Here is a 16,012-nt window from a genome sequence, read left to right as displayed (position 1 = left end):
GAAGTAGAATACAGGTACAGAGAGGCCTCCTTCACACAAGGACCTCTTCACTCAGTAGGGGCTCTGGTAGGAGCCAGCATAATGATCAAAAGCACAGAACTCATTGTACTAAGTAGTAATAATACTATGTCTAGCTAGAAAAAGAAGGAGAAGAAGGAGAAGGAGGAGGAGGAGGAGGAGGAGGAGGAGGAGGAGGAGAAGAAGAAAACAAGAAGAAGAAGAGAAAGAAGAAGAAGAAGAAGAAGAAGAAGAAGAAGAAGAAGAAGAAGAAGAAGAAGAAGAAGAAGAAGAAGAAAAGGAGGAACAGGAGGAGGAGGAGGAGGGGGAGGAGAAGGAGGAGGAGGAAGAGCCCTTTTTCATTTTGAGTCTGGGAGAGTGAAGTCTAATCCAAGAACTGGTTCAAATTCATGTAATGGATAGACAAAGGGTTTGAGGAGGTCTTTGTGTATTCTAAAGATAATATGAGTCAGAGGAATTCTCATTTTCTGACCATAAGAATGAGAAGTACTAACTGTAAGAAGGTTGTTGTGGATGGCTATGTGCTGCTTGTATTTTTATGTTAATTCTGCTCTCCTGGGAGAGGTTGTTTGGAATGAGCAATGAGTCCTGTACTCAGGTGGCTTCTTGTGAATCAATCCCCTAATGAATAAAGGAGCCAATCACTGGGTGAGTAGGTGGGACTTCCGGGTTGGATGGAGGAAGAGAGGAAGCAGGAGAGAGGAAGCAGGAGAGAGTTATGTTTGTTTGGAATGGGGACAGCATAAGGATAAGATGTAGCTGCTAGAGTTTTCCAGTATCATGGCGGATCTGGAAGGATTTGCCACCAGAGGAATCAGATTTTAATAAGGCTTACAAGATTAGGTTTTAGTTGTTTTTGAACTAAATTTGTGTTGCATTTCCCTTCACTCAGTGGCTCATCTGGGATCAAGAGAGAAAGGTACAGATAGCCGGGGGCAAAGTGTGGGTTTGCCTGATGTGCACCACACAGGCAGCTAAGGATTTGAAGCACGAGGCTGACGTGGTATCAACCCACCAGTGGGAACTTAGCGAGCTGGGTGGAGACATTTCGGGAACTCCAGACCAGAGAGTCTCCACAAGATATGAACAGGTCAGCCGTTGCCCAACAGTACATGGCCAGCCAGGCCGCCGAGGCAGAGAGTTGCTGGCACAAGCGCAGGAATGTGAAGAATGCCTCCTTTCAATCCAGAAAATATTCAGTTATACTACAATTTCCTTTTTAAAAAGTTTATATGTTTGTATTTATGTGTGCACATATGTGCCTTGTACTGTATCAAGTACAGTACATGTGAGGCACACGTGGCATTTGTTGGGAGGTCATAGGTTAATTCTACGGACACCTTACGGGGCTGAGGATCTAATTCAGTTCATCTGGCTTGTGCTCTGAGTCATCTCCACAGCCACAGAAAACATAACCCCTTAGAGCTGTCACTAGTGTAAAGGTAAATATGGGTAATCTAATTTAGGTTGTCAGCAAGTCAACAATGAAAGGTAGGAGAAAGTAGTTGAGGACAAACAAGAGTTGGGTATGCATTGAAAGGTCTTCCCTGAAAGATGGCTGCCTCTGAGAACGAGGTCACATTTGGCTTGTACACCAGGGCTGGCTAAGAACCCTTTCTACTATTAGAGACAGCAGTAGCTTTACCAGCTGAACTGGTACATGGACTCTCAGTATAAGGAACTCTTCCACTCTTTGAATTGCTGTCTGCTGCAGACATTTATATCCCCAGGATGAATTTGAATTCAAATAAGAAATAGGAAGCAGCCGGTCTCTGATTTATTGAATTCCCCTTCAACCAGGTGCGAGCTTCTGGAGGGAGGGAGGTTCTAGTCCCCCAGCCCTTCTGTGTTATTTCAGCGCTAGGCAGAACTCGCTCGCTTCAGCAGCTTTGCAGCTGTGTCAGGCTGTGGGACAGGAGTTGATGCTCACAGCGCCACTGACCAGGGCTGCTTTACTGAAGCTCACCGGGCGCCCATCAATTACGAAGTGGCGGATGCAGCCTGTGAAGGGTTTGCTGGGAGCCAAGCGTGGTGTCAGTAAAGACTCTGAAAAGAGATATAGGAAAAAAAAATGTCAATGCAGGGAATTCCAAGCCCCAGTATCAGCTCCTGGAATAAACTGGAAGATTCTCAGACTTTCAAAATGATTCCGTCCCCTGTGCCCCGGCCTTGCCAGAAATGGCTCACAGTTCTCTAGTGGACTCTCAGGAAGAATGAGAATACATGGGGATTTGAATGTTTTTGTGATCAAATTCCTGTGCATACTGGGGTTGTCTTCCATTGCTGAAATTCTCCATTTCCTTGTGAAGCCTCAACCAGTGAATTTTCATGATCTACCTGTGCCCTTCCGAGTTAATGTCCCCGAGGCCTTATTTGTTTCCTGGGTTTTGCTAAGAAGGGAAAAGGAATTTGCATTTCCCTGTCATTTTTTCCCACAGAGTTATTATTTCTGTTTAATCCCTATCTTCATTACCTGTCAACCTTAAGCCTCTACATTTTTGCCAAGCTTATAGAATATAATGAGAAAATAATGAATTCAAACGAGGTAAAATTTAATTTTTCTGAGCTCCTGGCTTAAGAACTATAAATAGGGAAGTGCTAACTAGCACAGACTTTTGTCTGGACACAGGTGCCTTCCAGCATGCCGGGAACCTTCTCCTAAGGTAATTAGGCATCCTGAAGAAGCCTGATGCTTATTATACCGATAGAATTAGGTGTGTTGAGATTATAGAAGCAATATAATTTAAAGCAACTTGGAGAGCTTATACATATTATGAAATTAAAATCCATTTAGTCAAAGCTCAGTGTTATAAACACACAGCGATGGGAGCGGCGGCAGACAAAGGGGGAAAGACAGTTGGCAACCTGTAACCGAGGAAGGCAGATAAAGCTGGAGACCAAACCAGCAGCGCCAAGCAGCTGCCCTGGCGCATCGGAATGCAGTGCAGAGTAAGTATGCACAGAACCCGAGCGCTGAAAGTAAAGAAGGGAAACTGCTCTCCCCTTTAGAACAGTAAGCATAACGCGTTAGCTTTGATGATGGCAGCACACCGCTTTAATCCCAGCACTCAGGAGCCAGAGGCAGGCGGAACTGTGAGCTGGAGTCCAGGCTGATCTACAAAGTGAGTTCCAGGACAGCCAGGACTACAGAGAAGAACCCTCTCTCTAAAAGCTGACCCAGAGGTCAGCTCCTTTTATTTGTATCTAATGCAGAATGGCTTCCTGTTTGTACAGCCTGCTCAGTGTACTTCATCCTTAGAATAAAAACTGAGCTAAAGCCAGAGAAGAGGGGTCTTCTAAACCCTCTGCGATCTGTGCAAAGAGGGACACAGGTTCCATGCATGCTGCCTGAGCTGTCTACCCTTGGGTCATGTGGAAAATCATCTGGAGAATATAATTAATATAGCAATTATGGTCCGCATGGCGTACCATGAAATTAATTATATGTGGTGACAGAAAGGTGCCCTAGGGTCCTGAGTAATTGGTTAACAAAATGAACACATTTGTTTTTGTGCTTATGTGTGTGTGTGTATGTGTATGTGTGTGTGTGTGTGTGTAAGAGTGTAGTGCATGCACCTATGTGTGAAGTAAGAGGCATGTGTTAAGTGTCCTTCAGTCTCTCTCTCTGCCTTACTTTTTGGACGAAGGCTTTCTTTCTCCTCATACTCTGAGCACACTATTTTGTTTCTACTGAGCTATTGATGCCCAGTGATCCTTCTGTCTCTGCTGCCCTCAGTGTCGGGATTCCATGCGTGCTGTGGACAATATCAAGATTTTATGTGGGCCCTGGGATCTGAACCCCAGATCTCATGCTTCAGCATCATGCACTTCAATGTTGAGCCATTCTTCCACCCACTTAACACAGAATTGAAGAGAAAATGATCAAATGAAGGCTTGACTATATTCTATAGAAAATAATGTGGAGTTTTCAATAGTGATTGGTTAGACTTGGGAATGTGCTTCACTAACCTCAAAGATTCTTTAACTTTTGTTTGTTTGTTTTTTCAAGACAGGGCTTCCCTGTGTAGCCCTGGTTGTCCTAGAACTCACCCTGTAGACCAGGCTGGCCTCGAACTCAGAAATCCTCCTGCCTCTGCCTCCCAAGTGCTGGGATCAAAGGCATGCGCCACCACTGCCTAGCTCTTTAACTTTTAAATTATCATACAGGAAAGTTAGTGTGTATATGTGTAATAGTTAAATGAATTTTATTTATTATCCATTTTTGGTTTTTTGAGACACTGTTTCTCTGTGTAGCCCTGACTATCCTGGAACTCTCTATAGACCAGGCTGGCCTCCAACTCAGAGATCCACTTGCCTCTGTCTCCTAAATGCTAGAATTAAAGGCGTATGCCACCACCACTTGGCTATTTATTAACTTTTTAGTGAGATGTGATAGCTAACTTGTTTTGGTCAACTTGACAGAAGCTAGAGTTGTCTGGGAAGGAGAAATAACAGTTGTGGAACTGCCTTCATGAGATTGGGCCTCAGGGTATTTTCTTGATTAATGATTGATGATTGATGTTCAAGGGACCACCCCATGATACCCCTGGACAATTGTTCTTGGGTTGTATAAAAAATGTAGCTGAGCAAACCAGGCAGTAAACAGCACCCCAGGGCCTCTCCCTGATTTCCTACCTTGTCGTCCCTCCATTTCTACCTAAGTTGTTTTGATTATAATGTTTATTACAGTCATAGGAAACAAACGAGGACATGAGAAAATGTGTTATCCAAATTGTGTGCTGTGTAAGAGTGACTGGCATTTCAAGAGAATTCGGGGTATATAGATAGGGCTTCTATGTAGGCTTAATTTCTTTAGTTATCATTCTTAATGTCCTGGTTTCTGACGTGATTTTAGTGGAATTAATCTCAAACAGCTCAAGATGACAGAATTAGCCACAGACAGCTTAAATTATAATTGTGTTTGCTGTAGGCATGGTTCCTGGATGGAATGAAAAGCTGCAGAGGCACCGTGGGCTGCTGGGTCAAACCATGGATATGGTGGGTCGCTGGATCAGAGCACGGATAAGGTGGGCCCCTGGATCTGACCATGGGTCAAACCATGGATATGGTGGGTTGCTGGATCAGAGCACGGGTAAGGTGGGCCCCTGGATTTGACCATGAGTCAAACCATGGATATAGTGGGTCGCTGGATTGGAACATGGATAAGGTGGGCCCCTGGATTCGACCATGAGTCAAACCATGGATATGGTGGGTTGCTGGATTGGAACATGGATAAGGTGGGCCCCTGGATCTGACCACGGGTTGCTAGTCCCCGTGAGATGGCTCACTAGCAAAATCCTGCTGTTCATTATGTGTTTGGACACCCTGGTCTCAGTTTTAGGTGACTCTTGTTCACTCAGTCTGTGGCTCTTACTGACAGCTGTGTGTGGTGCTAGCATCAGACTCAGAAAGCAAATGAGTCCACTAAGTTCTCGTGAATCGCATGGGTAGCTCTTCAGGCCCAGGGAGAGGAACAAATGCTGCAGCTTCTGCCCTGGAGACACAGACTTCTTTTGCCACCAAGAGCTTGGACAGATGCTTAGCAGTGCATGCTGGTTAGGGAATGGACTGTTGTTTCCTGTCAGAAGGTCAAGTACCACGGAGCTTCAACAGTGTTCTGTGGTAAATTCCTGTGATGGTTCGAGTGAGAGGTTCCCATGGTCTCAGGCATTTGAATATGTGGTCCCCAGCTGATGGCACTGGTTGGGAGGTTTAGGAGTATGGCTTTGTTGGAGGAGAGGTGACATTGGAGGCAGGCGTTGAGAGCTTTAAGGAGTTTGATCTCTCTGCTCTGTGCTTGCCATTTAAGATGTGATCAGTTCACCTTTAATCCCAGCACTGAATTCAAGGCCAGCCTGGTCTACAGAATGAGTTCCAGGGCAGCCAGGGCTAAACAGAGAAGCCTTCCCTGCCCCCCGACCACCACCATCAAAAAAAGATGTTATCATCCTCTTGATCCTGCGGCCATAGACTGTAACCCCCTGGAACTGTAAGCTTAAATAAACTCCATGTACTATAAATGGCCTTGGTCACTGTATTCTATCATGGTAATAGGAGAGTATCCAGTACAGTTTTACAACAGTGGTACTGTGTGAATCCTAAGGGGAAAGGTTCGAAGGAGAAGGCAAGCCTAAGGGATCCATAAGGAATTAGGCTGGAGGACTAGGAAAAGCTGTTCTATGGAAAGGTACGAGCAGAAAAAGGAAGGGCAATATTTACTAGAAATTGTATCCCCAAGTACTTGTGTGAAGGTCTGGAACAAAGGCAGTATCCCTGGATATTAAGGAACTTCAGTCTCAGACACTACAGGGAGACCAGAGGCAAGGGCAAGGAGGGGGACAGGTGAGTGGTTTGTTTAATTTAATCCTGTGTGCACGGGAAACCTGTGAAATAGCTGAAGCTATTACCTTATTGTGATTTCTAGGAAGGAGGCAATGTGAAGAAATAGAACTGACACGAGACAGTTTTCACAGGTAATAACACAAGGTGCAATGGCGGCCTTTCCTAGAGTCCCTTTCAGAATCAAAGCCAGAACAGAGGGAGAGGACTGGGGGATACTGGTGTGAGTACCTGTGTGAAATACAAGAGGGGGTTTGCTTTTTGAGGATCTTATCTATGCCTTTTGGCTCTCGAGTTTCCATTGTTGGGAATGCTGGTATCTAACTGTTCTATTGCCGTGAAAACACAGCATGGCCAAAGCAACTCTTGTAAAAAAGAAAGCATTTAATTGGGGCTGGCTTACAGTTTCAGAGATTTAGTCCATTATCATCATGGTGGGAAGGATGGTGGCCTGCAGACAGGCATGGTGCTGGAGAGGTAGCTGAGAGCTTTACATCTTGATCCTGCCTGATGCAGCAGGAAGAGAGACAGACTGGGCCTGACCCAGACTTTAGAAAACTCAGAGACATCGCCCCCCAACACACACACACACACACACACACACACACACACACACACACACAGAGTGGCTCACTTCTTCCACCAAGGCCACACCTCCTAATCCTTTGTAAATAGTACCTGGTGACTAAGCATTCAAATATATGATCCTATGGGGGCCACTCTCATTCAGACTACCACAGCTGGTATCTGAAAACATCAGCAGAGAAAGAAGAGGCATGCTTGGTTACTACTACTTTGAGAGCACACAAGGTAAGATGCTTGATTCTATCTGTAGATTTTTCTCTTCTTAAGTCATTGACTACCTTTATATGATACAGTAGAAAAATCTAGTTAGGAGATTACTAAGTTTCTCACAAAATTCCAGATAAAAAGCTTAAATATCTCCATTTTACAACCCTCTCTCTAGCTTTTACTTTCAACTTCTCCAAACTAGAGGAATACATAAAAACAGTCATGTTCAACATTAAGGTAATGGTCCTTGTTCTAGGGGCATGAACTAATTGTAGGCAGCCCTTCAAATGCCTTCTCACTATCCTGAATGAGATTCCAGTTTGGCAGCTGTTTACAGAACTATAGCTGGAAACCTCTCTTAGGGAATGCTATTCCATGGGGGGGGGGGGGAACATAACTTATGATTGACAGGTGTCTTCACAATTCAGACTAAGTCTGGCCAGGGGAAGCATGCACTCTTTCCTATTGTGTAAGGGAGCAATTGTCAGTGAACATTTCATTCTCAAGGTTCTTGGGTCCTATGGCACTGACATTCATAAGTGGATTTTCTCTGTGGTGTTCGTGTGTGTGTGAAGGATATTGAATTTTCTCTGTGGTGTTCGTGTGTGTGTGAAGGATATTTAAAGGGGAAGGATGAGGAGAGGAGAGAGAGAGAGAGAACACAGCCAGATGGAATCATCTCCTGTTGAGTATACTTTTATGTGTTATTAATCTTGAATGCAGAGTTCAAGTTTTGGTATATTACTTTTATTTTTTTAGTGTTGTGATCAAGTTCAGTGCTTTGCTGCTCTTTCCTATTAAGGGCCATGGCATATAGGACCTTTTGAATTTTTAGGTGAGTTATGAAGATACATGGCTCACTTCTTAATATAACAACAACTATGAGGGCTTACTGAGTTTTTCTGGATTTGGAAGGGTGTACGTTCTCAGAAGCACTTACCTGGAACCCCTCCAACAAACACAGGCTCCCTGTGATCCACTGGCTTTGGGTTCAACGGTCCAACTACATGGTTTACTTCTGAATCTACATCCAACTGAACCACGTTTGAATCTCTAATAACTGAAAAGCAGGACAAAGACTGGTTACATGTGATAACAGGGTAATTTTTACAGGAAATAAATTATCACAACACCAATACAGTCCAGAATAAAGATCCCCATACTCTTCTATCATTGAGAACAGCAATAATGTCTAAGCATAATTAACCGAGTAATCATAGTGACATTTTCCTTAGAAAGTTAGACTACATGCTACTGTTTTTTTTTTGTTGTTGTTGTTGTTGTTGTTTTTGTTTTTGTTCTTTTTTTGCTCCAAAAGTTTCATGACATATTTTGGCACTATTTTGGTAGTATTCATATTCATGCTTTTATTATTCATATTCGTTGCTTATTTAGAATAGCCAAGTGTGGTGGTGGTGGTAGAGAGATGGCTCAGGTTTAAGAGCACTGGTTGCTCTTTCAGAGCACCTGAGTTTAATTCCTAGCATGCACAGAACAGCTCACAACCATCTAATCCTAAGGGATCCATCATCCACTTCTGGATTCTGTTGACACTAGGCATGCCTGTGCTTCACAGGCATGCATGCAGGCATATACATAAAATTAATTTTAAAATAAGAAGAAAGAAAAAGTAGCTGTGGGGCTAGAAAGATGGCTCAACAGCTAAGGGCGTGTCCACATTTTAGTCATCCATCAATATCGAATAAACTCTAAGTTCTTCCAGGACACCACCCTCCATGTCTCCATGTGCCATGTGGGCTCAGATACGTATGTGATACCCGGGACATTCTAAGTTTTTCACCTGTGATTCTGTGCCATCTGCCATCACAGAGATTCTGCTTGGGAGTCACTGAGGTAGAAAAGTCTCTGACACCGTTGTTGACTTTCACTGTGACCTGCCAAGATGAGGCATGTTATATAGTTAGTTTAATTTCTCACCATCAAGGCAAAACTGAGTTTCATAACTAACCTACCACAGATAAGAAATACCCTGAATAAATACTCATATGAGTACAGTTGCAGTGTGAACACAAGAGGTCACTCTTTGGTAGGTGATAGAAACAGTTTACATTAAAATAGTAAAGTACATCTTTGGAGAGAGAAAAAAGTAATTCTACTGGACAGAAATAGAGGGCTGGTAAGAACTGAAACACAATGAATTTGCTTACTTCACCTACTGTGTTCTGTTTATACAAAGCAGCTTGAGAGCCTGGAGATACTCCAGGGCAGGCCCTGTGCCCAGCATAGCTGGTTAGAGCACAACAAACTCAACTCACTCTTATAAAAAACAATTTTTTTTTGCCATTTTATTTTTGTCTTACCTTTTGCTTGTTTGTTTTGATTTTTATTTTTGTCTTTTTTTTTTTAAAGAGAGAGAATGTAAAAATGGGTAGATAGGGAGGTTGGGAGGATCTAGGAGAAGGTGAAGGAGAAGAAAAACATGATCAAACTGTATTGAATGAAAAGTTTTTTGCAATCAAAAATGAAAAAATAAAAGATATTGGTGAAGAGAATGGACTTTGAAGCCAAGCTGTTTCTGTCCCATTTTTCTCAGACGTAAACTAAGTGTGATAATACTATGTACATCTTTGAGAGAATAGGAGGGCTGAGTCAATTCACTTGCATAAATCTTTTAGAATAGTACTCAATACCTGGTAACTAATACATATATAGTATATAGCATATGTTATATACTAACAAAACATGTAATATATAGTATAATATTAATATATAATGTATATAATACAAGAGTTATATGTATTATATAAAATAATACATGGAAAAATATATATACACATGTATTCATTTTAGGGTCTTATGACAGCTAAGTTTTTTTAATGGCCTAATTGTATGTACTAGAACCCAAATAAAGCTTAGTTATATTAAGTTTGAGGCATAATGAAAATATTCCTTTTCCTTTAAACTTATTTGCACACCTTCCTGAATGTTTCTTAGTCGTATTTAGGGTGAATGTGGTGTTTAACTATAGCATAGTTCAAACTTCTGGTAACTGAGAATAATATGCACACGCACACATATGCACATCTGTGATAAGCACACACACACACATGCACATCTGTGATAAGCACACACACACACATGCACATCTGTGATAAGCACACACGCACACATGCACATCTGTGATAAGCACACATACATATGCACATCTGTGATAAGTACAATACACATATGCACATCTGTGATAAGCACACACACATGCATATCTGTGATAAGCACACATACACATATGCACATCTGTGATAAGCACACACACACATGCACATCTGTGATAAGCACACATACACATATGCACATCTGTGATAAGCACACATACACATATGCACATCTGTGATAAGCACACACACATGCATATCTGTGATAAGCACACATACACATATGCACATCTGTGATAAGCACACATACACATATGCACATCTGTGATAAGCACACACACATGCATATCTGTGATAAGCATATAAGCATTCAGAAGGATGTGTTCACATTCGTGGACGTTGGAAAGTAGATATAGTTTACTTTTTTTTTTAAGTATAGAATAGAGTTTATTCGGGGCATGGGGAGGGTGGTAGAGGCAGAGGGAGGGAGAAGAGAATTAGAGGCCAGCCATGAACATGTAGAGAGGGAGGGGGGAGGGGATGGGAAGTGGGTATAGCAAGGGAGCAAGAAAGGAACAAGACTATATTTTACTTTTTATCTGCAGAAAAAGCTTTCTTGTAATTTTTTTTTCCTTAAAATGCCATGTTGGTGGTGGTGACTTTCTGGTAGTCTTGCCATAGTCGTATGACTCTGTTCTAATGAATTCCCAGTATGTGAATGTGAACACCAGCATTGCACACACTTAGCACTCGTGTTCAGCTTTCCTCTCTAGTCCACTAGGAAGACTGATGAACGAACTCTGTGAAACACATCCGCTGCTTTACATTGGCACTCAGGGTTAGACGAGCTAGCCTGTTAACTGTCAGGACACTCGGTTAGACGAGCTAGCCTGTTAACTCTCAGGACACTACCTGTCCGTTTACATCGGCACTCAGGGTTAGACGAGCTAGCCTGTTAACTCTCAGGACACTACCTGTCCGTTTCTCATGTGCACGTTCAGGTATTCCCCGTTGATGCTGTGGCCATGGACAAGGGTTCCAGAACTGCTCCGGGGACGGACTTCAAAGGCAATTTCAAACTTTAACCCAATATTGAAAGATTCATCTGCGGAGGGAAATAGAGATTACCAAGAGAGCCAAGTAAAGTGACTTTGTGAGCGTAGGACACTATGGAAGTACTCTATATGCTAAGGCAAGCCAAGGCAGCAGCGCTCCACCCTGCATTCACTCCTTTAAGAGAGGGAGGCGGATGGCAGGATGGCTTAGTAGTAGAGCACTTGCTGCAAAAGGTGGAAGGAAAGAACCAACTTTACAGAACTGTCCTGTGATCTTACACATGTGCTGTGCCGTGTGTCCTCCCCCCTTATGCACACATAGTGCGTGGATCTTACACATGAGCTATGCTGTGTGTCTGCCCCCCTTATGCACACATAGTGCGTGTAACATACACACTATAATAAATAAAACACAAGGACGGCAGGGCAGTTAGGGCAAAGGATGAAATCTGGATACATAGTTTTAAAAAAGGAGGATAGGAACATTTGGGCGGAGACTGTAATTTGAAGCCACGCACAGTGGCTGGAGAACTTGGAGCTCCCAGGAAACAGCTCCAGATGGTCTCCTGGGTATGCCTGGCTGGTTCTGCATGGGAGATGGGGAGCCCTGCCTGGAGGGGCTCCAGTGTGCAACTTTGGAAGACAGATTTCATTTTGTAGTCGTTTAGGAAGGAATTTCATTAACTGTATTGTAAGATAATTTTAACTTTAAAATTAGCTGGTGCTAGGATTTAGAAACTGTTGCTGTGGTGAGCTAAAACATTGCTTATTAAGAATAAGATGGGGTGGAGGTGATGGTGGTGGAGGTGATGGCGGTGGAGGTGATGGTGGTGGAGGTGATGGTGGTGGGGAGATAACTCTGTGGTTAAGAGTGCTGGCTGCTCTTTCAAAGAATGTGGGGTCAATTTCCAGCACGCAGAGAGCAGATCATGACTATCTAATTCTAAGGGATCCAGAACTTTCTTCTGGATTCTGTTGACAGCAGGCATGCATGCAGTACAAAGGCATACGTATAGGCAAGCACACATATGCATAAAATTAATTTAAAAAAGGTAAAAAGAGTGGGGCTAGACAGATGGCTCAACAGTTGAGAGCACATACTACACTTCCAGTGAATCTGAGTTTAGTTGCTAGCACTAACATTGGGTGGCTCACAACCATCTGTAACTCTAGCTCCAGGGAGCAGATACATTCGTCTGACACTTGTATTCATGTGTACACAACCCGTCCCCCCCATATATACAGGAAATTAAAGGCTTGTTGTAAACAGAGGCATTTTAATAGTGTCTACTTGATATGTTTTCTTATAAGTAACTTAAAAATTTCCCAATGCTTTTGTTTTCTCTTCCTTTCTTTTCTTTTCTCTTCTCTTCCTTTCTTTTCTTGTTTTTACACTGGGTCTCTCTGTGTAGCTCTGGCTGACCTAGAACTTGCTATGTGGTCAGGCTGGCTTCAAACTCACAGAGATCTTGAGAGTGCTAGGATTAAAGTGTCTACCACCATGCCAGGCCTTTCAGGTATTAGACAATACTCAAGAGATAGAACATAAATTATACAGTGGCCTATACAAATGCCCAAAATTCTTTTTTTTTTGTTTTGTTTTTTTGAGACAGGGTTTCCCTGTGTAGCCCTGGCTGTCCTGGAACTCACTCTGTAGACCAGGCTGGCCTCAAACTCAGAAATCTGCCTGTCTCTGCCTCCCAAGTGCTGGGATTAAAGGCATGCGCCACCACCGCCCAGCAGCTCCTAAGATTTCAGTCCATCATTGTCCAGCACACAGATAACCCTACATGTTGCGTGTAATAAAAGCTGATGAATGCATGAGCCGGGAGGTAATGTTTGGGAGGATGTCTTCAGAATAAGGTCTCCCAAGGACAGTGCACAGGGTGTGTGTGTGTATATGTGTGTGCATGTGTGTGTGTGTGTGTGTGTGTGTGTGTGTGTGTGTGTGTATGGGTGTAATTTCCTTTAGTGGGGACAATAGTTCATACTAACAATCAAGAAAACATAGAAGAATAATGTGGCCAAGAACTGACATAGACCGGGACACAGGACAGCGCAGAAAGTTCTGTGTCAAGATGGTCTGCACCCAGAAGCTCAGCCAAGGATTGCAAACAAGGATTGGTGTTGGGTATTTGGTTTGAAACAATAAAAAGGCTAACATTGGTCCCTGAGGAAAGAGGTCATCTTACAGGGATAAGCTTGGCATTATTAAATTTTAACAGTGAGCTTAAAATTCTCTGTTAACTATCTCCAGGAAAAAAGCCATTTCTGGATTCATGCTTTCAACTTCCATCATTGTCTTAGTCTGTTTTGGTGCTATAACAGAATTCCTAATACTGGTTGATTTACAAAGAAAGGAGGTTTATTCGGCTCACAGTCCTGGAGGGAAAGTATGATGGTAACATCTGTACTGCAGAGTTGGGAGGCTCTATGGATGTATGTATAGAGAGAGAAGGGGGGAGAGAGAGGGAGGAAGAGAGAGAGGAGAGAGGAGAGAGGGAGGGAGAAAGAGCAGAGAGAGAGGGAGGGAGAGAGAAGACAGAAAAAAGAGAGGGAGAGAGAAGAGAGGAGAGAGAGAAGGGGAGAGAGGAGAGAGAGAAGAGAGAGAGAGGGAGGGAGGGAGAGGAGAGAGGAGAGAGAGGGGAGAGGGAAAAGAGGAGAGAGGGGAAAGAGGAGAAAGAGAAGAGAGAGGAGAGAGAGAGAAGAGAGAGAAGAGACCGGAGAGAGAGAAGAGAGAGGGGAGAGAGAAGAGAGAAGAGAGAGATGCACGAGAAAAGAGAGAGGTGAAGAGGGGCTAGGAGTTTATAACAATACATTCTGATGTTGAGCAATGTAATCTTTTTCTAATGACTGGATTATCTCTCACAGTCCCCCCCCCCCCATTATTTATGTGTTGTACTGGGGAGCAAACTTTAACTGGAGTTTAGGTGGGACTAACTGTAATCACATCACTGTGGTCACGTTACCTAGAACCACATAGCCTCCTTCTGTGGAAAAATAAGTCCCTGTTTCCATTGGCCCTTCAAAGCAAGGGGTCACGCTAAACGTTTGAGAAGCGGAGGCGATGGAGGCACCATTGAGCTGGAGATTGCCAAGGCAGCCACTGAGACTGTAGACGGAGTTAATCTGAAAGAAGAAGAAGTCACTTAAAATCCCCTTGCCCAGCACCAAGATGTACCACGGAGAAGTAAACAAGTGAGCTAGCCCTTGTTCATCTTAGCTTTCTGAATGATCAATATTGCTCTTTCCTGGCAATAACTTTTAACTAATTCATCAAAGCTGGGATTTTGTATTAATAAGTTGCAATTGCAGGTTTTCTAGTTGTCAATTGTATTCATTTTCCTTCAGGAATGCGGCTGAGTCCAAGATCGCGAATGTGGATGAAAGTACTATACCAACGGGAGGAAGCTTGCCGGATCTGGCTTCATTAGCTTGTAATGCGGTTGCGAATTTATCATACTATGGGACATTACACTTGGGTCAGTGTACACAACTGGTTTTATACCACATTTAGGAACAGTGAAAATGCCTGCCACAGAACTGGCTATTTACTTCAAGTCTAATTATAACGTAAACCACCTTTGCTTCCTATCTACCAAAGGAACTTAGCCATGTACTGACCCTGTGATAAAATCAAATCGACGTGTGTGTTTAAGGTAAATGAAGTCCTTTGATATACTCCTCTCACTGAGAAACACTTTAAAAAGAGATATTAGTTATAATTTGATTTACAAAAATGTTTCTTATATTCTCAATTCTTCCACTTATATGTGTATTCTGTGCATATTTAGAAATTGTAGAAAGAGAAAAAATGGAACTGAATTTAAATGAGCCGAATTTTTTTTTTTACATTTAGTAATATAGTAGGATGACTTGTTATCTTGTCTTACTGTAGTTTTACATTAAAGTTATAAGTACTTGCAGAACTAATAAAACCCCCTGGAGAAATAAGTTTCAGGACAGTTTGTGCCTATTAAACTTTTTTTCATCTTATTTCCATTTTAAAAGTCAAAATGCTCCAGGGCAGGCAGCAATCCTACAGGACATCCATCCTAGGATTTCTCTTTTTCCTCCAATAAAACTGCTTCACTTTTACTAGGTTCCTACTCTGTAAAATGAGGACCTGGAATCAGTGTGCTTCCGCTTCAAGGGCTCAGTGGCTCAGCCCTGCCACAGCTGGCTCACCTGGACGTTCTTCACAGCCCTTCCGGGAGCCACTCCTCCCAGATAAATGGGACCCTTGATTTTCCAAGGAGCACCACTAGGGGGAAGCCTTTCTTCTAGCACTCGTAGACCATCAATGACCAGTCGGCCACTGCTCTTTTCCCGAATAAATATCACCTGGAGAGAAAGGAGGAAATGGTTTGCTGTAGGTATGTCCCCAAACTGGGGGAAGGCTGTGTTGTCCACTCTCCAAACCCTGGTATCGCAATGCTCTGGGAAGGTACAGAAAGTCTTCAAAAATGTGAGCCCATCTCGGAAGGTCAGGGCTGCCCATTCTCCCTCTCTTGTTCTTGGAATGCCAGAAACTTCATGTCTTGATTTTTGCCCTAGAGCAGATGTCTTTATTGCGAACTGTTTCTAGGCCCCCTTGCTTTATGTATATTGGCATTTCCCCCCTCCCTGGCTCTCCTTGGGTTTACCATTTCATGCATTAGAGCAAGTGTTCCTCTATTTTTTTTTTTTTTTTTT

At 43.0% G+C, this 16,012-nt stretch overlaps 1 protein-coding gene across 1 annotated transcript in view; it reads right to left on the bottom strand.

The window, feature by feature from the left end:
- Positions 1-1,773: 1,773 nt before the first annotated feature.
- Positions 1,774-16,012, bottom strand: part of Lama4 (laminin subunit alpha 4) — a 157,905-nt gene continuing 143,666 nt past the window's right edge. Inside the window, exons 33-38 of the mRNA XM_031348564.1 lie at positions 15,506-15,661; positions 14,287-14,446; positions 11,237-11,367; positions 8,951-9,044; positions 8,090-8,209; positions 1,774-2,064 (exon numbers count right to left, since the gene is read on the bottom strand). Of these exons, the coding sequence (XP_031204424.1) occupies positions 1,919-2,064; positions 8,090-8,209; positions 8,951-9,044; positions 11,237-11,367; positions 14,287-14,446; positions 15,506-15,661 (807 nt within the window). The 3' untranslated portion in view covers positions 1,774-1,918. The remainder of the gene's footprint in view (positions 2,065-8,089; positions 8,210-8,950; positions 9,045-11,236; positions 11,368-14,286; positions 14,447-15,505; positions 15,662-16,012) is intronic.

This window comes from Mastomys coucha, unplaced genomic scaffold, assembly GCF_008632895.1.
Source record: "Mastomys coucha isolate ucsf_1 unplaced genomic scaffold, UCSF_Mcou_1 pScaffold3, whole genome shotgun sequence".
NCBI lineage: Eukaryota > Metazoa > Chordata > Mammalia > Rodentia > Muridae > Mastomys > Mastomys coucha.
This window is presented reverse-complemented; position numbering and strand designations above follow the sequence as displayed.